Source organism: Heterocephalus glaber, unplaced genomic scaffold (assembly GCF_053883595.1).
Source record: "Heterocephalus glaber isolate CG9 unplaced genomic scaffold, H.glaber_assembly_v1.0 deba00001608, whole genome shotgun sequence".
NCBI lineage: Eukaryota > Metazoa > Chordata > Mammalia > Rodentia > Bathyergidae > Heterocephalus > Heterocephalus glaber.
The window spans coordinates 5,408,483-5,435,630 of record NW_028258379.1 but is presented as its reverse complement, the minus strand read 5'-3'; the positions used below and the strand labels follow the sequence as shown (position 1 = coordinate 5,435,630).

Sequence of the window (27,148 nt, the reverse complement as noted above, 5' to 3'; positions counted from 1 at the left end):
TACTATCTATTCCCAAAACTTTTTCATCACCCTAATCACCGTTAAGCGATTACACCCCACTCCTCCTCAAACTCTCCCACCTCAAATCTAATTTGTTTCTGAATTTGCTTATTGTAGATATCTCATATAAGTAGCAAATGTAATATTTTTCCTTTTGAGTCTCCCTTAGCATGTTTCTTGGGTTCATCCTTGTTATAGCATGTATCAGGACTTTATTCCTTTTTTAATGGTTGAGTAATATTTTGTTGTATATATTTGTTTATCCATTCATCTTTGGTGTACACTTAGATTGTACTTCTGGCTACTGTAAGTAATGCTACAGTGGACATTGGCATAAGGGTGTCTGTTTGAGTCCATGTGTCCATTGTCTTTTTTTTTCTCATATATTCAATAGACTGTTAAATTCCTTAAGAGCATGGTATCTATTTTAGCCATCATTTTTCTGCCCCCTGGCACCTGCATGCATATTGCTTAGGAATCATTTAATGAACTAATCAGAATATCTGTGTTTCCTAACGTTAGGAAGTAGATTGAAAACATGAAGGCTTGTTATTGGTCATAAAACTGGTAGGAGAGGACAGTGGAAGCTTTCGTTACTGTGTTTCATCAAGGCGGATTGCTAAATTTAAACCACTTAGGGAGAAATTTCTTTAGCCTAAGACTGCTGGTAATTAAGAGGACAGCTAGGTTGTGTCTCATTTTGTGTGGGTCTGTTTTTGTTTTTAACAGTGAATGCATAAAAATACAACCAACTGACATCCAGCCCGACATATTCAGCTATTTGTTACATATTATGTACACGGGGAAAGGGCCAAAACAGACTGTGGATCATAGTCGTTTGGAGGAAGGGATTCGATTTCTTCACGCTGACTATCTTTCTCACATTGCGACTGAAATGAATCAAGTGTTTTCACCAGAGACTGTGCAGTCCTCAAATTTGTATGGCATTCAGATCTCAACAGCCCAAAAAACAGCTGTCAAACAAAGTCTGGAGGTCAAAGAAACTCCTTCCACTAGCAATGGAAACAGAACTGCCACCCAGGGTGACCACCCCCAGTTGCAGCTCTCTCTTGCTATTGGGCTAGATGATGGCACTGCAGACCAGCAGAGGGCCTGTCCTGCTGCCCAGGCCTTGGAGGAACACCAGGAGCCCGCAGTGTCCATCAAGCAGGAAAGGTGTGACCCAGAGCCTGTGATGTCCCAGAGCAACCCCTCGCCCTCATCAGAGGTGATGGACCCCTCTTTTATAGAAAACAGTATCAAAATACACTTGTGCCATTACTGTGGGGAACGTTTTGATTGCCGAAGTAATTTAAGACAACATCTCCATACCCATGTGTCTGGATCCCTTCCGTTTGGTGTCCCTGCTTCCATTCTGGAAAGCAATGACCTTGGCGAAGTCCATCCACTTCATGAAAACAGTGAGGTTCTTGAATGTCACAGGCTTAACTCCTTCATTGTCAAGGAGAATGAACAGCAGCCTGACCGCTCGAACTGGGGCACCACAGAGGCTTTGCAAATCAGTCAAGTATCTCTGATATCCAAAGACACAGAACCTGTGGAATTAAACTGTAACTTTTCCTTTTCAAGGAAAAGAAAAATCATTTGTACCATCTGTGGTCATAAATTTCTTCGAAAGAGCCAGTTGCTGGAACACATGTATACACACAAAGGTAAACCTTACAGATTCAGCCGGTGCCAAAAGTTTGCTAATGCACTGGCCCAGAGATTTCAGCCATATTGTGATAACTGGGCTGAGGTCCCTATGAAAAGTTCTCGCTCGTCACAAGAACACCTCGATTTGCCTTGTGCCTTAGAGTCAGAGCTCACTCAAGAAAATGTGGACACTATCCTAGTTGAATAGCAGCAGCTTCTTCAGAATTTTTATACTCATCCTGAAAACAAATCCCATGACATTTCTTATTCATAAATTATTGCCCTCCTCAAGCTTTATTGACTTTTATTACCATTTTTTCATAGTTTTAAGGTTGCATACATTAGCTCTAATTCCCATGAGACATATTAGTTAATACATGGCTATTAAAATGTAAGCTTCTGTTAGCCCTGTAAACTTTTCATAAATTCAATCACAGCTTAAAAATCAGAGTAGAGGGTCTGGGGATTTAGCTCAGTGGTTCTGCCACCTGCCTTGAAAGCACAAGGACCAAAGTTTGATCCCCAGTACCAAAAAAAAAAATCAGAGTAGAAATTTGGAAATTAGTAAATGCCTACTTATAGAATCCCTTAAGTTTTTCCAGGTTGCAGAATCAGCAAAGTAAAATTGGATATGGAGTAAATGAAATCTGTTTTAAAGAATATTCTGGGAGCTGGTGATGTAGTTCAAAGGCAGAGTGCTCACCTAGCATGCATGAGGCATGGTTCGAGGCATGGTTCGAACCATGGTGCTGGCATGGCCAGCACCAAAAAAAGAAAGAAATTCTAAACCATCGCTCTTGGCTTATGTTTCCTATGGGTTAAGTCCCTGTGAGGATTGTTTAAAAATTTTTTCTGCCACATAGGAAATTAGTAGTTATTTTAATGTATACTATATATTACAATGTATAAAAAAATTTGGATTTGTGTGTATCCCCCACTACTGGGGATTGATCCTAGGGGCACTCTACCACTGAGCTAGATCCCTGGCACTTTAAATTTTTTTCATTTTAAGGCAGTGTCTTGTTATGTCCAGGTGGGACTTGAACTTCCAATCTCCCTGCCTCAGCCTCCCATAGTGCTGGGGTTACTAAAAAATTACTTTTAAGTCATGGCTATACCAAATCATGAGTAATTTTAACTTTTTTTTTTTTTAACTTACATGGCTTTTATTTACTTAACATTGAATATACCTCATTTTTAAGGAAAAGTATTTCAGTTAAAAGAGAGTAGGAGGGCCAGGGATTTAGCTCAGTGGTTGTGTTGCCTGCTTAACAAGTGCAGGGTCCTGAGTTCGATCCCCAGCACCAAAAAAAAGAGTAGGAGAAGAGTCAAAGAGATATAAAATATTGTAGAGAAATAATAAGATACGTACACATAGATAAGTGCATAGAGCCAGAGATTCAGATAGATCCATGTTAATCAGCACCCTAGGGGTTTTACCTAAATCCGGAGCATTTCCTTAGAGACTTTAAGAACAATTTGAAATTTTTATGACCAAAGATTATGATGAGTTTAAAAAGAAAAATGTTGACATACAAATAATTTTTTTCTGCCCTCATTGTGAGATTTCCTAGGTTGCCTAGGTTGATGTTCATTTTCTAAAACTCATTTGGAAAATAATTTTTCAGTGGCATAGTTTCACTTCTTGTCTGTAAAACTGGCAGAAGGAATCTATCCAATGTTCTGGGACTATGCTTAGAGTCCACGGTAGTAGTTTTCTTGCTGTGAATAAACTTTATTCCTTTTTATAATGGTGACACATACAAAGCTAAACCCCCAGAAAAATTAAAGTTGATGGAATAAGTGGTGGATTCCCCTGCTCTCTGTACCTGAGAAATAGCTGGCCAAACTTCATCAGAAAGGACAGAGCTAACCTGTTTTTGAAGTATTCAAATTTGAGATACTAGCGGTCAAGGATAATAAAAAGGGCTCCAAAACAGCTTCATTCACATGCCTGTAATCCCAGCACTGAGGAGGGTGCAGCAGGAGGATCACCATGAGTTCAAGGCCAGCCTGAACTATGTAGCAAGACCTTTTCTCAAACAAAACAGCTTCATCTTTTTTGTAGGCTTCCTTATTAAATTCTAAGCTTTACAGACATTTGAAGAACGTTTGAGGGTCCCTACTTTTTTTTCCCATTTGAGACAGGTTCTTTCTGTGTTCCCCATGCTGATCTGGAACTCCTGGGCTCAAGCAGTCCCTTTCACCCCAGCCTCCAGGCAGCAAGGAGTACAGGTAGGTTTACCACTACGCCTGGCCCTGCATTTAATGCACAATGAGTACATCTAATAAATTTGATTTGTGAGACTTAGAATCTAACCACATATGAAAAGTATTTGAGCTCCCTTTTGGTTGACCACTCCTGATGAGTTTTCGTGACATATTCAACAACCTTCTTGTTCATCAGGAAGGAGCTCAAAGAATAATCCAGCTAATTCTAAAATCTGAAGGCAGTGAGTTTGAAATAGAGTGGTGAGTTTCCTGGGGCTCAGTGAAGAAAGCATCTGGGCAGTGTCTAAAGCAGCAGGGTTTGTGCTTTAGACAAGGAGTAAGTAAGGCCTGGCATCCACACTGAGCACAGTACCTATTGATAGGACCAGTTATACTAGGAGTGAGTCAAGCAAATTGTAGCTCTTTGGGGTCAGAATTTTAACCTAAAATTTTTTTCACTAATTTAAGCAGTTATTCAAATTCATACTGCCTTCAAAGCTTTTGTAAGAACATGAATATTAACATTGATTTTATGTACTTTAGACTATTTGGGATATATTACTTGGAGTTCTTAAAGTTTTATTATTCTCATTAAGATAACTTTTCCAGTGTGTGTCTGTGTGTGTGAGGGGATTGGGGATGAAATCCAGGGTCTTCCCACTGAACTATATCCCCCCTAGTCCTTTTTATTTATTTATTTGGGGGGGGGGGGTAGGTACTGGGGCTCAAACTCGGAACCTTGTGCTTTTTTTTTAAATTAATTTTATTGGTACATTTTAAGTATACAATACAGTTACATTCATCATTAGAAATTTGCACCTTTATATAATCTCCCTTGGTTCTTATTTTTCCCAGTCCTTTTTTAAAATTTCAGTACAGGGTCTTGCTAAATTGTCCAAGCTAGACTTAAATTTGTGATCCTCCTGCCTCAGCCTCCCTGAGTGCTGGAATTACAGGTGTGTGCCACTGTGTGGGAATTTTTCCAGTTCTTTGTATCTATATTTTTCCCTCCTTCCCCAGTCCTTTGTTTTTGATATAGGAAGCTCTTGTGTGGCTAAAGGACTGGAGTAGAGGTGTTATGGGTGGTGGAATAAGGCAGCAATTCAGGGAAATCTGGAGAAACCCTAAGAAATTGCTCACAACTAATTGGCTGTGCTGGATAACACCCGTTTAAAGTAGAAATAGACCTATATGAATAATAAGACAGTGATTGACTGGATCTCTCTCCTCTCTCTCTGACAGTGATTGACGGGATCTCTCTCTCTCCTCTCTCTGACAGTGATTGACTGGATCTTTCTCCTCTCTCTCTCTCTCTCTCTCTCTCTCTCTCTCTCTGACAGTGTTTGACTGGATCTCCCCCCCCCTTATATATATATTGTACAGGCTCCCCTTGAACTCACTATGTAGCCCAAGGTGGCCTCAAACTAGCGGTGATCCTACTGACACAGCCTCCCAAGTGCTGGGATTACAGCAGTGTCTGCCTGGCTTTGGATTTCTCTTCTTACTTGTATAGTTTCTTTTAATATTGAGAACTCAAGCCAGCTAGGTGTGGTGGTGCACACCTGTAATTTTAGTTACATGGGGGGCTGAGGCAGGAGGATTGCAAATTTGAGGCCAGGAGCTAGAACAATGGCCCAGTGGTGGAGCTCTTGCTTATTAGCATGTGTGAGTCCCTGGATTCAATCCCTAGCACCACCCAAAAAAAAGGCAAATGCTCTTTCCTTAGTCCTCAGAATATTCTGTTTTAGGAGGCAGGAAAATGTTAACTTCATTTATAGGGAAAAAAAAATCACAAAAGCTGAATTCCAGAGAGCCAAAGAGGTTTTTTTTTCCTTTACTCATTTTGCGGGCATTTTAAAAAAGTAACTGTTATATGCCTAATACTGTGCCCTGAATTTTACTTTAGTTTTTAAAAGACATCATCCTCACTGAAAAAAAATACATCTACTTTGTATTTAAAAAGTTCTTCCAGCTAAGATCTCTAGTTTTCACTATATCATCTACAAAATGGAGCTGTACTACTAACCAGTGCCCTACTAAACTGTGCAGTGTGGTTTGTGCAGTGATCACCAAGCTTAAAACTGGAGATGCCATATACACTTTGATCAGTGTAGCAGGTAGACATTTTCCCCTTGGATGAGCTTTAAGTTATCCCTTCTTTCCAGATCCTACACGTAGTTGTTTTCTTGAGAAAAATAAAGAATGTTTGAGTATTTGTCCTTATTGCATATTACAGACTCAATATCTAAGTATAGCCTGCCTTATAACAAAACCACAATTTTTTTTTTTTTTTGGTGCCGGGGATTGAACTCAGGACCTTGCGCTTGCAAAGCAGGTGGCAGAACCACTGAGCTAAATCCCTGGTCCAAAACCACAATTTCTTGGCATATAACTTCTCAGATTATAATTTTTTGCTATGACTTTGTGATTTCCCACCTGTAAAGAAGGAATAAGCAATGTCTACCTCCCAGGGGTGTTGTGAGGATTTGTAGTAAAATTGTGTTAACTTCTGTCAGTATTATTGATAAAAACCAACAATATACAAAACTATTCTGTAGCTAAACCTCTTAACTTCAGAGTTCCAACGTGTAAATTCTAGAATGTGTTAGAAGCAGACATATACTATTTAATATTCAGTAATTGACAAAATTATTTTTTACAAATGCTCTAGAAATAACAATATTCAGTTGCTTGAATTCCTATTGACTTATAGAGTAATTAGCACTTTTTTTTTTCAGCCTGCAAGGGAGAAAGCTATTTAAATAAAAACTTTGCCAATTTCAGCTTTATTTAAAGTTCCCTCAAATCTGTTGTTTTCACGTGAAAAAGTAACAGATAATGAAGACATAGCACTTTCATTTCTTTGATGAAGATGATCTGAATAGTAAATAGGGATAGGAAATTGGACAAAGATATAGTAATTCATTAATATCTTTTAAAATGGTATTGGGAAAGCTTTCACAGAAAACCGAAGGAAGTACATATTAATCATGGAAAAAGATAATTTGAAAAATGTATAATTGCATTAAAATTTATTTGTACTGTATAGGCAAATTTTGATGTTGTAACTCAGGTCCTAGATGATGAGTATCAATTTTTTGTAGTAATTGAGGTTACCAATAGGCCAGTGAAGAGTTTTCATAAAGTAACATGTGTCTTTGTATGTTTTAAACTAAATATAGGTCTGTGGCATTTAATGTAATTTTTAAATTCTTAAGAGTGAAATCTGTAAATGATGATTCTCTGCTGTATATCTGTATGTGGTTTTGTTTTTTGTTTTTGTTTTTGAAAACTGGTTAGGTTACACAGTCCTGAGCCTGGATGTCTTAAATACAAGGAATCCCAAACTGTGATCTTTATCTTTAAGACCTATAGGACTCCATTGTGCTTGAGTAGGTGTCTGTGCCACGCTCAGTTACTTAGAAAATATTGCACCAGTGCAATTGACTTTAACTGTCATCAGCTCCTCTCTCTTATGCCAAATAATTTAGTCAGAATAGATCAAAGTATAAGCTTGAAATACTTTAAAAGAAATAGATCATAAAAACGTATAATAAAACATGTTGGGCCGGGGATTTAGTTCAGTGGTTCTGCTGCATACCTTGCAAGCACAAGGTCCCAAGTTCATTCCCCGGTACCAAAAAAAAATGTTCACTGAAGAAATCATCAAATTACAAGTGATACATAGCAAATACAGGAGAGTGCAATGAATAATATATTGTATAAACTCTTCCCCCTAGTGTACTGTGAATTTTCTCTAAAAATTTTAGAAAATTTGTATCTTCTAGTTGGAATAGAAACAATGGATTTTATGTATTTTATTAAGATGAATAAATTAATGTGACTGAATCACAAAACCTTTTTTAGCTTCGCTTATAGATTGTGTTCTTATTTTACAGCAGTGTCTGCTGATTGTTGTCTTCCTAGTATTGAGGTAAGCAGTCTTTATGCTGGGTAACACTTTGGAGGTGTGATACAAAAATGTACCAGTGGATCCAGTTTTACTAACCACAATCTGTTGGTGTCCTAATCAAGTGCTTTCCAGCTACCATCTCTGGAAAGACGAATACTGTAGCCATTTCCCTGAAGTTTCTTGCCTTGTTCCTATTTCTCTTCCCTATTTACACTCTTTAACTGCATCGTCCTGTCCCCCCAGTAACATAATCTACAAATCTAGTTCTCAGCCAGGGGACCAAGAGGTGATAGATGCACAGATAGGTAATAAGAAATTGGCTCATGCAATTATGGCAGCTTAGAAATTCCAGAATTTGTATTTGGCAAGCTGAGAGCCAGGAGAGCCAATGATTTAATTCCCGTGTGAGTCCAAAGGCCTGAACCAGGAGAGCTAACAACATAAGTTCTAGTCTCAAAGCTGCCAGGCTTGAGACCCAAGAAAAGCCAATGTGAAATTTCCATCATTGTCCCAAAGCCAGGAAAGAGTCAGTATCCTAGATCAAGGAGTCAGCCAAGGTCACTTTTTTGTTCTATTCAGGCTTTCAGCTGATTGGTTAAGTCATCGGCTTTACTCAGTGCACTGACTCAAATAGCAAACTTATCCAGAAACACTCACAGATAATCCAGATTGTTTGACTAAATAACTGCCCCTATTCCCCTAGTCAGCTATCACACAGGGCTATCCCCCAGTCCATGGAAACTTGGCAATGTGGAGAGGTTGTGGTTGTCACAGCTGGGTGGAGGACAGAGGACAGTTGCTACTGGCATCTAGTGGGCCAGAGGCCAAGTGTGCTGCTAAACATCTTAGCCATGCAGAGAACAGCCCCATAACCAAGAATTATCCCACCTCAGAGTGCGAGTAGAGCTGAGGCAGACCAACACTGGTCAAAAGCTTAGTTTTGTGGTGGTTGTCAGGATTAACACTTAGAAATAATTCGAGATTTCTAACCCCATACTTTTTGGAATTTATATTGTTCTAATGGAATATGTGATGTGTTTGTTCTGAAGTAAATTGTATTATCTTTTATCTCAGTTTTTAAACAGCTTTAAATATGATTATTTAAAATCTGAAAAGTATTATTTAGAAAGACAGTTTTAAATTTATTCATATAGTGTTTAAACTAAATAAATGTATCTCCAAAGTCTCTTGAAATTAAAATGTGAAAGGTTGTAATTTGTGTACATTTTTAATCTGGCCAAAAGGTGGCACCAGTGCACCTTTTGAAAATATACACGATACTCAAATTTCACATTACTTTTAACTGTTTTGTGATTTGCTACTTTTGGCTAGAGCTATAGTTTCTTGTCAAACTAATAGGAATTTTTCTAAAATTTTATACTAAATACTATAATATCTTGACATCCCTCTTTGATCAGGATGCCTCCAATTTACATTTATCATTAGATAATTGTGATTATGATATTGAGCATTTTTTAAGAGTTTTACAAATTATTAACAGTAAGATCATGGAATTTGAGTTCAATTACATTGGCTCTTCTAATCAGGCCTCAAGCCCAGTTAATGTTCTTCCCAGTCAAGATCAATGGGGATGTTTGAGAAAATACTCCTTTGCTTTCTTGCATCTTGCTTTGTTTCTTCACATCCACAGCCCGTGAGGCAGATCATTTAGTTTAACAACTTTCAACAGCTGACTCTGTACACTTTTTTCCATCCAGTGCCATTTTAAGTTGAGACCTTTCTCTTTAATAGTTCTTTGACATTTAACTCTCCTTGCCTCCCAATATTGAGTGAATAATCTAGCTTTTCACATTTCCCCCATTTTTGCTTCGAACATTATTGGTATTCTCCCAAGATTTTGTACCTAGTCACCAATTGCTTAAATTTATTTCCTGCTGAGGAGCCAACTTTCCCTCAGATAAATTCCTTTCCAGTATTTATACAATGTTGAAACATTTTTCACTGAAACAACATGGTGATATTGTGTCAAAGTACCAAACTATCCCTTAAGCTATTGAACACCATGGTGTGCTTTCCTCACCCGGCAGGGCACTAGGAGGGATCCTCATACACTCCCGGGCGCCTGCTTTTCTGGGAATAGGTGAGGCTTGTGCAGGAAGGAGGCCTGAGAAGGTGGCCCTCACCAGGCAGTCGTCTGTTACTGCTGAGTTTCAAGAGTCCAGGTCCAATTTGTGTGCCCTAACAGCCTTTGCAGACTGAGACCTGTGGGTGTAGCTCTGCCACGTTTTTTGGCAATGGAAGCCGTGTAATACTTAGACTCAACCATATGTGGGTTTCAAAAAACTTGAGGCTGGAAGGGACTCACAGTCGTAGGGATGAAAAACCTAAAGAATCTGTCATGATTCTTTAGAAAATAAAGGCTCAGCTGTTAATTCTCGAAGGAGAAAATACATTTGTAAAGGTAAGGGGAAAGGGTTTTAAATGCAGACCAAAGACTCCAGGGAAATGAGTCTCAAAGTCTGCTGTACTGGTCCGGTTCTCATTTCCTAACACTTCTTTTTCCACTTAAGTGCAGTCTGGTGCTGTGAGCTCAGTGGTTCCTGTTCCCTCTTTCTGCCACAGTATTTTAGAGTGGAGAGGAAAGGCATAGAAAGAGAAACTTTTTATTTAGAACATGTCTTTGCAGAGCTCTCAAACCTTGATGGCAACACTCAGCTTGTGCACAGTAGGATGTGAGGGCAGCCCTCAGAATGAATGCTTCTGGCGTTGGGCTGTGTGGTTCACATAGCTGTGCAGAGCAGCCCTGCCTTTCCTTGTGCTGGCTTAAACATTGAGGTTAAGCCTTTATTTTGAATTTCTGCAACAAGTAACAATTTTTACTGATTTAGGAGATTATATTAAACTAAAATACATAGATGGTATAGAAATCAGAATGAGATTTAGAATCCTTCCCAAAAAACACATCAACCAGACATTGAGAGAATAGAAGGAAACCCACAAAATTAGAGATGATTCTAAGCAAATTCACTCTGCAATCAGGGAAATGACTGATAAGGCTATTTGTGGTACATCTGGATAAAAGGCCAGAAAGCAGGTTAACCTTTTTTTTTTTGGTACCGGGGATCGAACTTGGGACCTTGCGTTTGTGAGGCAGGCACCAGAACCACTGAGCTAAATCCCCAGCCCAAACCTTCTTAACTGAATTGAGTAAAATCCAATTGTTTTGTCCTATATACATCAGCTTTCTACCATGCCAGGGCCATTCTAATTTGGTCATTCTGTCAGGAGGACAGTAGTTCTCCAGTTTGGGATGACCTGTTTAAATACATGTGATACTCTAATGACTTATGCTGCAAATGGCAGTTCCCCATGGAACCTCTGTCCTGAGATTTACACGTGAAGCTATTTGATTGATTAGTGCATGTATGGCTGTAGCTGCATTAATTGTGAAGATGATTACCAATGTGACCCAGGGGTGACCATACTGACCACACCTTCCTGTGATCTTAAGGTACAGATGTCAAAGTAGAAATTTGGGGAGAGATGTGACTGTAGCTCAATGACGTAACAGAGGCTTAGGATGTTAAGAGGCCGTGGATTCAGTCTCTTTCATGTGTGTGCACACACACGCAAAAGATAGGTGTACAAATAACTGCATCTACCTTGGTGTCACCTTGTGCCCCCTTCTCCAAGAGAGCAGAGCAGAAGTGGAGGGCCCAGGTGTTACCACTACAAGCATAACTGAAAAGTGTATGAAACCTGCCCATAATTGCACTGCCATAAAGATCAAGGCTGAGTTCTATTTGAATTTAGCCATAAAGCAAATGGTGAAGAAAGTATGTTTAGTCTTGCCAAGATGCAGAAACTGTTAAACACTCTACCCTTGTCATGTTGGGTTAAAATGTAGAGAGACAATTTAAGGCTGGAGGTTCTCCAGGAAAAGGACATACCTCACCATCCTTTCCTCACCTTCATTGCTCATAGTGCCTGAACCCAGCTTTCCTAAGGATTTTCTATGAAAGTGTAGTGTGCATATGTACAAACAACCACACTCTTTCCAAAGATCAGGAATTTAACCCCCTGTAACCTTAAGCTTTCAGGAAGAAAGAAAAGAAGTACTTACAAAAGGAATGGGGACTCTAGACTTCAGCATGAAAGGTATGTTTAAAAAGGATTATCAGAACTGCCTGTAAGGACAAGCTTTGGAAAAGGCAGTTATCTTTTTTACTAGAAAGATTAATAAAACTTTAAATTCTGAAAATTGTGACATTAAATACTCTGTGTACAGTGCACAGTATACATGAACAAGTAACTGGAATATGGATCCAGGTTTAGTTTTAGGCCTTTGAAGGTATTATCAACTTTTACATGAGTCAAGATCTGGAAAGTACAGTCTTTCATAGAACCCATTTATTATCACTGGGTTGTACTGAAGAGAAAATTGCATTGTTAATGTTAGCAGAGTAAAATCAGTGCCTTGGTAAACAGAGCTTTTGAAATACCCAGCTTTAACAGGTACAGGTACCATCTGAATGAGTGTTTTCAAATTAAGATGGCTTGGTTATTTGGGAAACCATAGAAATTTTTAACAATTCATTAACATAGTACAGAAAGGCAACTAATGAGTAGCAAGAAATGATGAAAGCCCTGCCCCCTCCCCCATTCCTGGGGATCAAACCCAGGGCTCCGCTTATCCTAAGCAAACACTACTGCCCCAGCCTGGAAATTGTGCCTTTGTCAATTCATGCAGATGTCTTCAAATTCAAAACTGTTGTTAGATTGAATTAGTTCAGAGTTCTAGGTGTTTATGTATGTCTTGCTAAACATGTACTCTTTTAGACATGTATTTGTAAAGTCTTTCCAGTGTCTGGCAAGGTGGAACTTCTGATAGAGCTAACTAAATGATTTCATCAGTGTGATCTTTATCATTTTAGGAAATGAACAGAATTTGCCATGTTTCTTTTGAAAGACATGAATAAGTAAACATGAGTTGTTATAACATTTATTCTGTATTCATAATCAGTACATAAATTAATTCAATTTGAAGTCTTTTCTCTACAGAGTATTATTTTTTTTCTTTTATTAGCATCTGATCCACAGTAATGTACTAATTTTAATGAGAAAAAGAAAATGGAACTCTTACTTTCCTAATAGCTCATCCACTTAACAATTTACAAAGAACTATAAATATGTAACATTAAGCAGGCCTTTTTCTGCACCTAGTCACAAGCCAGAAATCATGTACTTTTTATTTAAAAACTGAATGCTTTCAAACCACTGCTGTATTCAGGTCACCACCTTCCCCTCATCAGACAACATTAACTCCTGTCCCAGCTTCTGTTGTTGCCACTCCCTGGACTGAGCTCATGGAGGGCAGAGAGCCATTCCATTTTCAGAGTTTTTGGCAGGTGTTGTACCTAATGTGTGCTGAACCAATGTGCATTTAATAAGGACTCCTACATTTTATGTAGCCTTATTTTAATAAATTTTTGTAACTAAATAAGGATCACCATAAAAATTCTTTTCAAAAATGTACCATAAAACATACTATGGATTGAAATTTTGAATTCTGTGTAAGAAACTTCACATTACACAATAAAACATCATAGGAATTTGAACCTAAAGAACTGTGAAACTTAAAGGAGAGTATTTTAAAAATGAAGAAATAGCAGGCAGAAAAGTCAAACCTTGATGTATCTGTTATCAGATGAAATTAGAAAGTAGACTTTACAGGGCTGGGGATTTAGCTCAGTGGCACCATGCCTGCCTTGCAGGCACAAGGTCCTGAGTTCAATCCCTGATACCAAAAAAAAAAAAAAAGAAAGTAGACTTTACATATTTCAGTAAAGTTAAAAGGATCTTTTCAAACAATAGGATTCTAATATCGAATCATTATTTTGAAAATTCTGCTGTAAACCCCTAAAAAATTCTTAACTATAAAAATAAGGCAACTTCAAGTTAGAAGCTTATGGATTAAATTAACTCTGGACTACAGTGCAGAAGCTAAACTGGTGCCCTCTCATGATCCATAACCTTGACAGTCGTTAGCAAGAAGTTTATTTCACTTATTGGTGAAATAACAATCTCTCAAGTACATCAGAGAGTTTCTAAGACCCTACTAAATAGTAGCCCCATTACAATCATCACAAACTTTATGCTGTCAAATACATTATCTTGAAAGAAAATTATGCAGACAGCTCTTCTACAGAACTCTATTTGTGCCACATGCTTATTATTCTTTGAGCTAAAGGAGGTGGCAGGGAACATAATTTCTGTTTCAAAGTTCTTTTGTTTTCTGCTACCTTTATTTAAATGTTACCAGGTACTATTTTTATATCCTCTAAAATGCTTTGAAAAACTGTTAAGTGAATAGTGGTACATAAAATAGAAGAGAATTTTCATATTTTGTTTGTAAGAAGCAAAGTGAATAATACTTAACTTGGGGAAGATAATATACTTAAAAGATTAACATGTATCTGAGAAACTCCCCCAACCTTGTAAAAATTCTCAGTTCAAAAGAGAAACTGAATCCTAGCTAATAATTTTTTTATTAAAAGTAGCATTCATACCACAACAAATTTATATGAAAATGTAGTGTTCTTAAATTTAAGCCTTAAATGACCATTTTAATGTTATTTGGACATGAATAGAATTAGAACCTATTTGTGTTCACTTAATGTTTTGTGTGAAAGGCCAGATTGCTTAAATACTATTATAATATTTTATGAGAGGTTTCTAAGCAATCTAATTACTTATTTTTATAACAATAATACAGGTTTGATCACCTTAGAATTGTCTATAATTAGGTTTGACTATGTAGCAGATATATTAGATTGAGACCAATTAATTTCTGGATTCTGTTTTTATTTTTTGGTACTAGAGATCAAACTCGGAACCTTGCGCTTGCGAGGCAGGCGGTGGAAACACTGAGCTAAATCCCCAGCCCTGGATTCTGTTTTTAAATAGAAATCTTCCTTATGTAATTTACCAGATTAGGTTGAGAAGAAACTGCCTAACAATGAATACAAGTATAGTATATATCTTACCATATAAAAATAATCACTCATAAGGCATTCTAATCAAAAATACTTATCAAACCACTGTGAAAAAACCATAAAAACCTATAACTACTTAGATAAAAATGTTACTTTTTTAACCAAAAAAATTCACATATTTATTATCTGTTTTTTTAAATCCCCAAAATATACCTAAACCTTCCAAAATACTTTTAGTAACTGGTAAGTGCTATACTCTTTGCTTTTTCATAAGAAATTACTAAAAACAATGTAACTAAATCAGCCTGGTGCCATCCTTGTGATAAATGACAGGATCCTTCAAAACTGTAAAATCCACCAACCTTAATCAGGTTGTTTAAATTGCTCATTTTAAAGTATGATATTTGCTGGTAGCTATCTAAGTCCATTAGCACCACATACAGTGAATTAAATAATTTTTTCAGGAGATGTCTTAATTTTTTAATTAAAAATGCTTAAAGGTTGTACAATTAAATTGATCTCTTGGGCATGTGTTTTGCATTTTTGGGGGGTGGGGGTGTGTTTTGAAAAACCCACTTTTTATCTCATCAAATGGAAGGATTTTCCCCTTAAGATTATAAACATGAAGGCAGGGAAATACTTTTGCACTTCAGCAAAGAATCTTGCTAATATTCATTATTTGCTTCTATCCAAAGTCAGGCTTGCTTCTATCAGAGGTCCCAATAAGTATGTGTACACACACACACACACACACACACACACACACACAAATCAAACTATAGAAAAAATTAGCACATACTTTCTATATGCAATCCATTAATAATGCAAGAATTCACCCAGATAATGTCAAATATGTAATACTCTTTCCTCCAAGATGAAGCTCTTCAACAAATACTTTAGCATTCATACTTCATCTCCCTCCATTACTTCATGTGTTTCAGGTACTAACACCATGACTCAGCTTAGACAATGAGGGAATATACAATAGGAACCCTAACCAGTGAGGTCGGGAAGAGTGTTGTCGGATCATGGTCATTTCACATAGGGAAGCACTGAAATAGGATTGCTTGGGCTGGGGATTTAGCTCAGTGGTGCAGCCACCTGCCTTACAAGCACAAGGTCCTGAGTTCGATCCCTGGTACCAAAAAAAAGGATTGCTTTTCAAAAAATATGGCAGTCATTGATATAATCAGATGCTTCTTTTTAAAGCTGAATAAAATGCAAATGAGCCCTTCTCATTTTTGGAAAGTATTAACTGGATTGAAAATTGTGAAAAGTCAATTTTCAATATTCATGTAAAATGCTTTTTACTGGTCTCAACACATAGACACAATGATGAAACACTGACATTAAAAATATGTGCTCTAGCAATAGCTGTACATGGCTCATTCTTGGCCAAGAATAAATGTTTTCACTAGAATGTTATGATTTCCTAGGACCTTCCATCAGGCCTGGCAGAATCCTCTCTCCCCTGTTGGAGGAGAGGTTGATGACCAGGGTCCTTAGAAAAGTATTTCTGCAAGAGGAATGCAGTGTTATCCATGATGGTTACTTGGGAAGTTTGTCTTCTGGATTAAAAGTACTATTCCCCTTGTTTTATTTTTAAAGTTTTCAGGAGGTAAGCCCATGCAGAAATGGATATATACATTTTGCCCCTCTTCTAGGGGCAAAAGGAAGGTGGAGAGGGAAACTGCATTCGCCCCATTTCCACACTTCTGCACTTGGTAACTATTGCCTGTTTCAAGGAGTTTGTGCATGGCTTTTGTAAGGGACTTGAGCAAAACTAGGAAATCATTCGTTCAATTCTGGGATGCATATTCTGCACACTCTCTGCTCCAATTAGGAAAATGCAATATATTTTCTGAGGTAAGACTACTACTTAGGAGTGTAACAAAATCACACATTCACAAAAATAACTCACCTTATTCACCATTTTAAAAACTATAAAAGTGCACTGTAAAAAAAGTCTTTGAGGGCCAGGGATTTACCTCAGTGGTTCCACCGCCTGCCTCGCAAGCAGAAGGACACGAGTTCGATCCCTGGTACCAAAAAAAAAAAAAGTTTTTGAAAACCAAATATGATGTTGATCTGTACACAGGGTTGAACTAGCAAAAGGAAACCAGAGCATGTAACACCAGAGAAGTGCCAGGAAAAAGCTTACGGCATATTGTAAGTGCTCAGTAAATATATCTTCCTTCCCCAAGGACTCCAGTTTCCATTTAGCAACTCCCCATGTCACTCTGCATTGCAGTCTGGTGACTTCCTCCAATCTAAAAGTGACTGCATTTCAGTGGTAAAGAGAGTTTCATAAATTTGACTTATTTTGTAGTACTTCTGTGCTGTAATTATACCTTTAAATTCCACAGATGATAAATTTCTCATTTGTTACTGAATAAGAAATGCCACAAATGTGTAACTAGTTCATCCGTAAGCTTTTTTCCTACCAGGAGCTGGAAGTTAAGTCACTGTAGAAGTATTTATTTGATTATCATCAGAGGCCATTTCATTAACCAGCTGTTCTATAGATAACTGGATAGCATTCTTGACGAGAGAAGAAGCTGTTTCTATTAAGAGTGTTTCATACTGTTCTGAAGTTCTACCCTCAAAATCACTGTCATTAGCAAAAAACCCTACTTGTTCATTTTCAATTGAAATAAAGAATTGTTTAGGGACATTTTTAGATTTTTTAACATCAAATTCACTGACTTCTGTGTCTGTAATAATAATGGCAATTGGCTCCATTCTTTTGCTTTCTTCTGATTTGGGTTTCTCTACATTGATCTTATTTTCTTTCAAGTCTGATTTCTGGCTCAATTCAGTATCTTTTGGCTCATTCTCTTCTTCAACTACAGTCTCTCTACTTTCATAGACTTTCCAACTTGGTTCACTTTCTGGGGTGCTGTTACTGGATTTTTCCACAGTTTGCCGATCCGGTAATGCGGGTGAAGGACTGGCATCAGAAGCCACTGGTTGCTGATTGTCTGTTTCTGAACTTCCAGGTAGGCTTGCTTGCTGGGATTGAACACTTGGCTTCTCCTCCATCATTTCAATTTCCTTTTCAAGGAGTAGAGTTCCTGTTTGAAGAGCAGAATGCCCATTATCTAGCTCCAGTTCAACTGAAATCACATTCTCTCCAGATGTTATGCTGGTGCTCACATTTGACTCACAGAGCTCCTCCCCGTCTTTTTGTGGAATGCCTTCTTCACATGGATCTTGGGTTGACTGAGCCTTCATTGCCTGGTCATCAGATTGGGTTCCAGTTTGTATATCCAAAGCTTTTGCCTCACCCTGGGCTTTCATACTGCAGTCTGAGTCTTCTATAATTTTGGACTGATTACTCTTTTGTGTCCCTCTTGAGAATTTTATGCAGGAAATCTTAAGTCTGGATTTAGCCTTTTTCTTAGAAAGATCATCATTTCCAGCCTTTATTTCAGATTGTACTTCAGCCTCAGGTGGCTTTTGCTGCTTTGAAGAGTCTGACCTTTTCCTGCGTGACACCAGGCCTTTGATTGAGGCCCAGGTACTCCCTGGTTGCTGTGGCTGGTCAGAAGCCCCTTCTTGTAGGGGATGCTTCCGGGCCACCCCAGCAGCCTCAGAGCCAGCTCTGGGCTGCAGCACCTTGGCTGCTTTCTTTCTTCTCTTGAAGCAAAGTATGGATGTTTTCTCCTTCTGTTTCTTGTCCTGTGGGCTAACTTCTGCAGATCTCTTCTCATCTTTATTTTCTACTTGAATTTCAGAAACTGTGGCCTCCATTTTTACACTACACTGTTCAGTTCTCTAGAAAACTACATTCTGTTTTTCCTGTGGCATCCTTATAGAAGGTAGACAAAAATATGACAACTCTGTAAAAAATGTTCCAGGTGTAGTCATTCATTCCTTTTGCTTTACTCCATTCTGTTCTTTTAGGTGGTTTCTCTAGTACACAAATACCTAGTTTCTCTATAGCTTTAACTTTTTCTCTTTAATTTCTTCATGAAAACTCTTTACTGGTACATTTTTGCTTTACCTAAAGATCAACCTGATGAGAGAAAAGAAAATAGTATTTTATTTCACAATGCGCCTACTATTTTCTAAAGAGACCACTTCTGTTGAATGGAGATTTTACTAGGCATGTTTTCCATATAACTTACTGAAATGACTGGAGAATAGAAATTAGGGTTTACTTTTTGTCCTGTCAACTGTCAAAAAAGATTTCAATGTAAATATATTTTTTTGTTAAAATTTCATTTTGGATTACTCTGTAGATCTGATATTACCAATTATTTAGCTGTGCTATCTTTATGAATTATTTATGACCCTAAATTGCAAGGTTAGCAAACAACAAGAAAAATGAAATGCAGGCTGATAAGCAAGTTAATGTAATTTTTATTGTGCAATTAAGAATTTTGAAGCTACAAGCTGGGTGTGGTGGCACATGACTATAATCTCAGCACTTGGGAGACTGAGGCAAGACAATCACAGCGAGTTCCAGGCAAGTCTAGGCTATATATTGAGTTCAAGGCCAGCCTGAAGTACACAGCAAGACCCTGTTCTCAAAAAAAAAAAAAAAAAAAAAAAAAGAATTTTTAAATTACAAAGGACATTAGAGATTTGAGATCATTCCAGTCCCGCCAAATGACAAAACTGAGCTCCAAAGGGGTTAATTGGCCTGCCAAAAGTAAGGTCCTAACCAGAGATAGAAAGTAGAGATTTTTGCTCTCTAGTTCCTTCCATTGTTTCATAAAGTTTCTCTTCTAAAAAATGTATGTTTCATCCAGGAGGTGCTACTTTTCATACATCTTCTTAGGAAATTCTAACATTACTGTCATTCTGTGCTTAAATTAGTTGTGTAACTTTGACAGTGAGCTCCCGTTCATACTTTCCCACTATAATGTGCACATAGTTGGAGATCAGTGAGAGTTAATGATGCTAAGAGCTGACATTTACGGAGCAACTCGTGTGTATCAGGCAGTGCTAAGCACTTTTATATACATTTCTAGCCTACCCACAATATCACAAAATGAGTAGGTGGTGGTATCTCCATCTATAAAGGAAGCAGCTTGCCCAAGATTACAAAACTCCCCAACACTGCCTGTTTTGAAGCCTGTGCTCTGAAACTAGGCTTTAAGAATTTCATCCGAGCTGGACATGGTGGGCGAGATCCCTGTAATCCCAGCACTCAGAAGGCTGAAGCAGGAAGATCACATTTGAGTCTAGCTTGGTATGCATAGTGAGTTCAAGGCCAGCCTGGACTATATCGTGAGACCCTGTCTCAAAAAATCAAAAGAACAATAATTACAAAAAAGAATTTCATTAGAAAATGAACTCTTTGGAGATGCTAACATGCAATAGATTCCTTAGTTTAAAATTTTTAAATTGTTTAATGGGTTTTTTTTTCCCCCCTAACAGTACTGAGGCTTAAATCTAGGGTCTTTCTCATGCTAGGCAAGTGCTCTACACTAAGCTACATTTCTGTCCCTGTTTAATGGTCACTTTAGCAAAATGCAGCCTGTTGTCTCATAACTGAACCAAGACTAGACTAAATTCTTGCTATTTTCTTTTTCCATTTATTTATTTGTTTGTTTGTTTGTTTGTTTATTTGTACCAGGGATTGAACTCGGGTCCTTGTGCTTGCAAGGCAGGCGGTGGAACCACTGAACTAAATCCCCAGCCCTAATTCTTGCTATTTTAAAACCAAGCTTTTGAAAGAGTTTTAATAAATTCTTTGGTTTTTCAAATGAATTTAAAAACCAAATATAAATTGACAAGCTATGCATCTGGAAAACTATATATATATATATATATATATATATAAAATTAATTACAGACTAGTATGCAGCACCAAAGAATACAGATATGAAGTAATTACCTAACAAAAATCCTACTAATTTTAGTTGGCAGATGTCCTAAAATAGGTAAAAGGAGTCTTTCCTTTTACTGTTTTCATGTAAATCCTTCACTGTTTTGTTTGTATACCTTAACTCCATGTACTGTAGAAGAAACTGGAATCCTGAGAAACCAGTTTATGGACTAAGGAAATTTGGGGGGAGGGTTGGGTATTGCACACGTCATTCCTCAAACAAAAATATAAAGTCATTCTAGAAAACTGATATAACAGAACTAACATTTTACAGCATCTCTCACACAGAATGCTTCAGTTAGCACCGAGCTTCAGTTGATTCCTCACCCCTTGGGACTCCTCAGGCTGAGCATTTGTATTATGCAGAGGATGTATCAGTGATACAGCCCTGAGCATGTTTAGGAAGGCAGCCTTCAAAACGAACTTGAACTGTCCAGAGACAGTTGCTCCAGAAACTCGCTGGAATCTGTACCATGTTGTAGAAGTAAAACAGATACCCCAATGGAGGGAAGCCTAGCTGAGGTGGGGAGAGAAGCAGCCTATAGATATTAAAACTTTGCAGAATCTTAGACAGCAAATGACATAATCCTCCCTTAACCTGCAAGGTAGCTTTACTGCCTTGGGAAACATTAAAGTCCCTGTTGTTCTTTCCTGGCAGAATGTCACGTCTCAGGCCACACAAGACACCACCTCCCTTTTCCCCCTAGAGCAGCAAAGAGCCACCACTACCGCGGAAAGCAGTGAATCTCTCCCAGCACCAGATATGAACCATCCAGCTTCCTCCTGGAGGAAGCGATCTCTCCCTCTGGCTCGATGCCCCTCACAGCAGGATATAGAACAGGATAAAGTACTCAAAAAGGAAAATGCCGGGGGCGTGGAACAGAGAATCTAGCCTCAAGCTATATGCAAAATTATAATGGCCCTGAACCCAAAAATCACATTTCCCCAAAAAGGCAAAGAAGGAAAAAATGCTACCTACAACCTATATGCTTCCAGGACAAGAGGTAACGCGAAGCAGGTGGGTGGGCTGGAGACGCCCGCGGAGCAACGACCTTCCAGGTTCTTACTCCCAGCCACCTCGGGGGACCTGATCCTCGGGGTCCCAGGCACCTCCCGCCCAGATTAGCGGACTGGACACCGCCGCGACTCTCCACCCCCGCAGCCTCCTCCTGCTTTCACTTACCAAGAGCACCCTGGTCCCTGGCCAACCCTGCTCCCGAGGTCGGGGCGGGTGGCTCCTCACTGAGCCAGGCACCGGGGAGCCACGGTCGCACCCGGAGCTAGGGAGCCTTCTGCAGAGGGACCGCAGCCCGGCGGCGCCCCCTCCCCAGAGCGCGAGACCGACAGCTGGCGGCGCCAATGCGCGCGGAGGGGCGGGGCGGGGCTCGGGCCGGGGCGGCGGGGCGGGGCGACCCGGGGGTGGGGGATCGCGGGACCCACCTGCCGCTAGCCGCGCCGCGTGGGAGACGGTCAGGCCTCCCCGGCCCAGCCAGATTCCCGCTGCGGGTCTCATGGGGCAAACAAGGGCGGAGCGACCGCCGAGAGCAGAGCCAGAAGATGGGGAGGGGGCCGGGGATTCAAAATTGTGCATAGACATGAGATGTCCTTTGGAGAGAAAATTGCATATACGAATCGGACCAGAAACAAAACTTTCCCAGGAGTGGGTGTGGATGATCCCGGTTCGTAGCAATTGGAGAAGAGGCGCGCTCACTCAGTGGTCTGCAGGAGCAGCCGCATCCAAGCCAACAGGGAGAGAAAGGGTACGGAATGCAACCCCATTCCTCTTTTGTTACACATTTCCAAAAGTAAGTTGAGGTAGCAGCTTACAAGTTGCCCATGTTTCCCTTTAGGACTCATCGCTAGGTGCCTGCTTTACCTTGTCCTTCTCCATTAAGCGAGGTAGAGAGCAGAAGAGGGCGCCCTCGCGGCTCCAGACCCAGTGGGAGAAAAGCGCACAGGCCCCTCTGTCTCCCGCCTGGCGGGTTAGGTCGTTTTCAGGCATTTTTCTGAGGCTTTATCTAAACAAGGGGCCAGCCACGGTGGAGAGCAGCACTCATCTGTCTACTTAAGGCATATGCCGATGCGAAGGGTTGCTATGAGACCTCCAGCCTTGAGGTCCAGCAAGGCTCCTCACAGTCCAGGCTCCTCCTCCGACCTTCCAAGCCCTGCTGCCGGATGAATCCTGGAGTAAGGTGGAAGAATTACTGAGAAACAGCTGCACTCGTCACCTTTCTTCAATGGGAAGGTCAATCCCTGGTATCCATTTTTGAATATTTTTCTAGCAAGACATGTTACCTTTGTACGAGTCTCTAGACTTACTCCACCAAGGCTTATTAACGAAAGAACTCTTGGGACACAAAGCTGAATCCCAATAGTCAAGATCTTAAATTTACAGATAGAAGAGACAAGGGCTATAAAACAGGAATATCCACTTTAGTTTTAATTAAGAATGCAACCCCCCTGGGCCGGGGATTTAGCTCAGTGGTTCGGGCAGGGGCGCCTGCCGTGCAAGGCAAGCGCACCATCCCGAGTTCGATCCCTGGTACCAAAACAAACAAACCACACACAAAGAATGCAACCCCAGCATGATGGTGCACACCTGTAATCCCAGCATTCTGAGAGGCTGAGGAGGGAGGATTGCAAGTTCGAGCCCAGCCTGGGCAACTTCACAAGCCCCTGCTTCAAAATAAAAAGGGCTAGGGATGAAGCTCAGTGTGAAAGCCCTGCTTTAACCCCAGAGAGGGGGTGTGCGTGAGGGGACTTACTTTTTTCATCCAGCAAACACAGGTCAGGAAAAACCATCTACATATCCCCATATGGGTTGCTGACCCCGCTTCTGCCACTTTGAACTTTAAATGAGCCAAAAGAGAGCCATGCCATGAATCAGCAACTGAGATGCTATTACTCAAACTCTGGGGTCTCTCAAATCTAGCAGATCTGGGAGCCTGCAGCAGTTGTAAGTAAAAAGACAAGCGTATCTAACTGTGGACAGGGCAGAAGAGCTGCCTCATTAGAAAGCGCAAGGGATATCCAGGTTGAAATTGTAAAGGTCTCTTTAACAACTTAGATCTTAGCCTACCTGCTTTTCTTTAAAAAAAAAAGAAAAGAAAAAAGAAAAGAAAAAGAAAAGAAAAGAAAGGAAAAAAGAGGAAGCCAAAAAGCAAATTTGAGGTAAATCGAAAATTTATCTTTTATTTGAAGGGCAAATTACAACAGATTTCTTTATGGTATATTACAAATAACATCCTAAACACACACACACACACACACACACACACACACACACAGAGAGCATAGTACTATAAATAAAGTAGTGCACTGTGGTTTTTCTTTAGGATAGATGTTTTGGGGGTTTTTTTGGTACCGGGGATCAAACTCGGGACCTTGTGCTTTCAAGGCAGGCAGTGGAACCACTGAGCTAAATTCCTGGCCCCTAGGATAGATGTTTTAAAAAAATATTATCCAAGCCTGGGGATTTAGCTCAGTGGTTCCACCGGAGCCTCACAAGCTGAAGGGCCTGAGTTTGATCCCCAGTACAAAATATAAATACAAATATAAATATATATATATATATCTCCATATCAGTACCTCATGCATGAAAGAAACCTGTCATCCCTAAATGCATTCAAGTGGCAGTTAAGACTATTGAAGCTATTACCCATATCATTATCTACTACTCCATTAGTAGCTTTGCATTATCTAATAGGAAACAAGCTATAAATGTCTCCCCAGTCTGATAGGAAACTATTCTACTTACAGCTTATCTTGCTAATATCACTAGTTTGCCAATTAAATAGCTTACATATTTATGTGAACAACTGGTTATTTGATTTCTCCCATCCTGATCCCTGTCCACCCACAGTCCAGGCCTGTAGCTAACAAAAATGCCTTATAACTCCTTGTTAATGACTCTTACATTTCAGAGACTTTCCGAGACCAAAGCTAACTCCTTCCTCTGACACACTGTTAAATTAACCAATGGGTCAAGTTCTTTGATGGTTTGATCTGTTTGTGGACACCACGAGGGTTGAAAGGTGCCAGCACAAACTGGGCAGAAACTCAGATGCAATCTGCTTTACTTGGCAGCTCATTTCTGCTGCTGTCACTCGTGAATTAAGAGTGTATATACAGCATTGATGCAGTGACAGCCGCTGAGGTACAGATCAGAGAAGGCACAGGCTGTTTATCAGCAACATGACTCATCTTGGGTTGGGGACTTAGCTTGGCAATACAGCGCCTGGTCTAGAAAGCACAAGGCCCTGGGTTTGGTCCTCAGCACCAAACAAAACAAAACAAAACTAATCTGGCAGGGAAGGCATGAATACCCCAGAGAAGGGTACAAACGGCCACAGGGAGCCAGTGACAGAGAGGGACTTCTAGCTCTAAGGTAAAGGCACTGGACCTTTTCTGGTGACACTAGCAGGCCCCACAGGCACTAATGCTCTGGTGGGTCTTCTAACAGAAGCATTCAATTGGCCTGCAGTTACTTTGCTGTTTATGCTCTGTCACCATGGAAGGAGCTTAAGCTTGTATATGTGACACATTTTCTTTGTCAAAGATTGAAGAATCAATTCCACAAAACCCATGCCTTCGGGACTGTTCTGTAGGCTTCCTAACCTCTTTGTTTCTTCTTCCTCTCCTTCCACCTTTGTCAACCCTTCCTAGAGGGATGGGACATGGCACAGATCACCACCTCTCACAGCCTTCTAGGAGGCCATCCAAGAGAAAGAGCAGAGGCTACGGGGACAGACAACCTGGCAAGTTCATCCTACAGGCTCTGGCAGTCATCTGCCTTTCTGTAAAGTGGAGATATAAATCTAATATAAAGATTTGTTCTATTATAATTTCTCTCTACACCAAACATCAGCTACCATTTTGAAGCTAGAGGTCACCCTCTGAGAAATACCATTACTAAGAACTTACCCTACAGATGCTTCCACACAAGATGCAAAGACACATATGAGACATATTTTCTAAACTGTATTCACTGCTACATTGTTATGTTTTGTTTTTGGTACCAGGGATCGAACTCGGGACCTTGTGCTTGCGAGGCAGGCAGCAGAACCACTGAGCTAAATCCCCGGCCCTATTTGTTTTGTTTTTGAGACATGGTCTCCCTATATAGCTCAGGCTGACCTCAAACTCAAGATTCTCCTGCCTCAGCTTCCCAACTGCTAGGATTACAGGCATGCAGCACCATGCCTAACTTATACACATTATTTGTAATAACAAAAACTATGGAACAATTGTAAGTGTCTACCAGCTGAGGACAGAGAACTATTTCATACCACACAGCCATAAGAAACTAGGTAGATTTCAAACTGCTAATGAAGATCTCTGAGACACACTGCTAAGTAGAAAAAGCAAGTCGTACCATGAACTTTTACCGAAGGCATGTTTTATGGTCCATTCATTACAAGCAACAACAGATAAAAACAATTTGGATTATTTACTGTATCAGGGATTTGCTTATAATCCTTGGCATATAAATCTCCATTTACTCTCTCCAATTGTGTTCACTATTCCTACCAGTACTGGGCTGGGGATTTAGCTCAGTGGTTTTGGTACCTGCTGCGCAAGCGCAAGGACCCAAGTTCGATCCCCGGTACCAAAAAAAAAAAAAAAGGCCTACCAGTACTGACAATTTAACTACCTGTAGGGAGAAAGCCTATGTTAGTTAAGATGATCTTTAAGTCATCATGCCTGACAAGTCTGCTTCCTTCCTTCCACTGTTTACAAACTGAATTCTCAGCATGTCCCACTCCAGATGAAGTTTTATAGGATATTTAAAAAACACATCCGAAACAATGGACAGTCTGCAAACAGGACCCGAAGGACACCTTGGAACAGGGATAAGACTATTGAGCGCTCAGTGTGCCAGGCACTGTACCATGTTCATCCGCACAGCTGCCCTCAGGAGGCACCAGCAGTGCCCATTTCCCTGGTGCCCAGGTGGAGGGAGAGATGGGGCAGGAGGCCCTCCCAACCCTCAGCTGCATACCGCCCCAAGACTGCCATCATTTCTTACTACTGCCAAACTGACGGGATTACACCGATGGGAGCCCACGGGCCCAAACAGTGAAAGCAGAGGCCCCTGGAGAAGTGAAGGCAACTCTGTTCCTGGCATGGATGGCAGCAGCAATGTGACATTCACTGGGAGGGTCCAATGCAGAAAGACAAAGGAGAAAGGGAAGGAAAACGGGGAGAGAACCTAGATGGGAGGGGAAGAACAGGAAGAGAAGTGAGGCTATTTTAGGAAAACCCAGAAACATTCTGTAGGGATGTGCTATACACATCCTTCTTGAGGACTTTAAAGAGTATCATAGCAATGAGAATTCTAAGAGGGTCAGGACAAATCTCATATATGCAATACTTCTGGGGAGGGAGAGTGTCAACAATATAGAAAAATGTACTAAATAAAAAGGCAAGTCCTCCCCCATACCCTGCTTCCCCCACCCTCTCAGGTCCCCTAATTGTGTGTCCTCCAGAGATACACAACCATGTACATTTCCCCTTTAAACACAACATATCATAAAGTACATATTGGAAGTTGCTTCTTAAGCCCCATGGGGT

At 40.0% G+C, this 27,148-nt stretch overlaps 2 protein-coding genes across 12 annotated transcripts in view; one reads left to right on the top strand and one right to left on the bottom strand.

Annotated features, from left to right (window-relative positions):
* The window catches only part of Zbtb25 (zinc finger and BTB domain containing 25), a 48,108-nt gene that overhangs the window by 16,266 nt on the left and 4,694 nt on the right, over nt 1-27,148 (top strand). Inside the window, exons 3-7 of one of the 11 annotated variants that reach the window (XM_087195262.1) lie at nt 730-1,673; nt 3,805-3,891; nt 7,767-7,801; nt 11,835-11,899; nt 25,241-27,147. In XM_087195262.1, the coding sequence (XP_087051388.1) occupies nt 730-1,673; nt 3,805-3,891; nt 7,767-7,801; nt 11,835-11,899; nt 25,241-25,454 (1,345 nt within the window). In that variant the 3' untranslated portion in view covers nt 25,455-27,147. Of the gene's footprint in view, nt 1-729; nt 3,084-3,804; nt 3,892-7,766; nt 7,802-11,834; nt 11,900-21,233; nt 21,764-25,240; nt 27,148 lie in introns of those variants that run through there. The other 10 variants (XM_021247735.2, XM_087195265.1, XM_087195267.1 and 7 more) reach the window with 10 other exon arrangements.
* Nucleotides 12,730-21,896, bottom strand: Akap5 (A-kinase anchoring protein 5). The gene is made up of 2 exons (XM_004837412.3): nt 21,759-21,896; nt 12,730-18,754 (listed from the first exon to the last, which is right to left on the bottom strand). The coding sequence occupies exon 2, from the start codon at nt 18,487-18,489 to the stop codon at nt 17,194-17,196; it is 1,296 nt and encodes a 431-aa protein (XP_004837469.1). The 5' UTR covers nt 18,490-18,754; nt 21,759-21,896; the 3' UTR covers nt 12,730-17,193.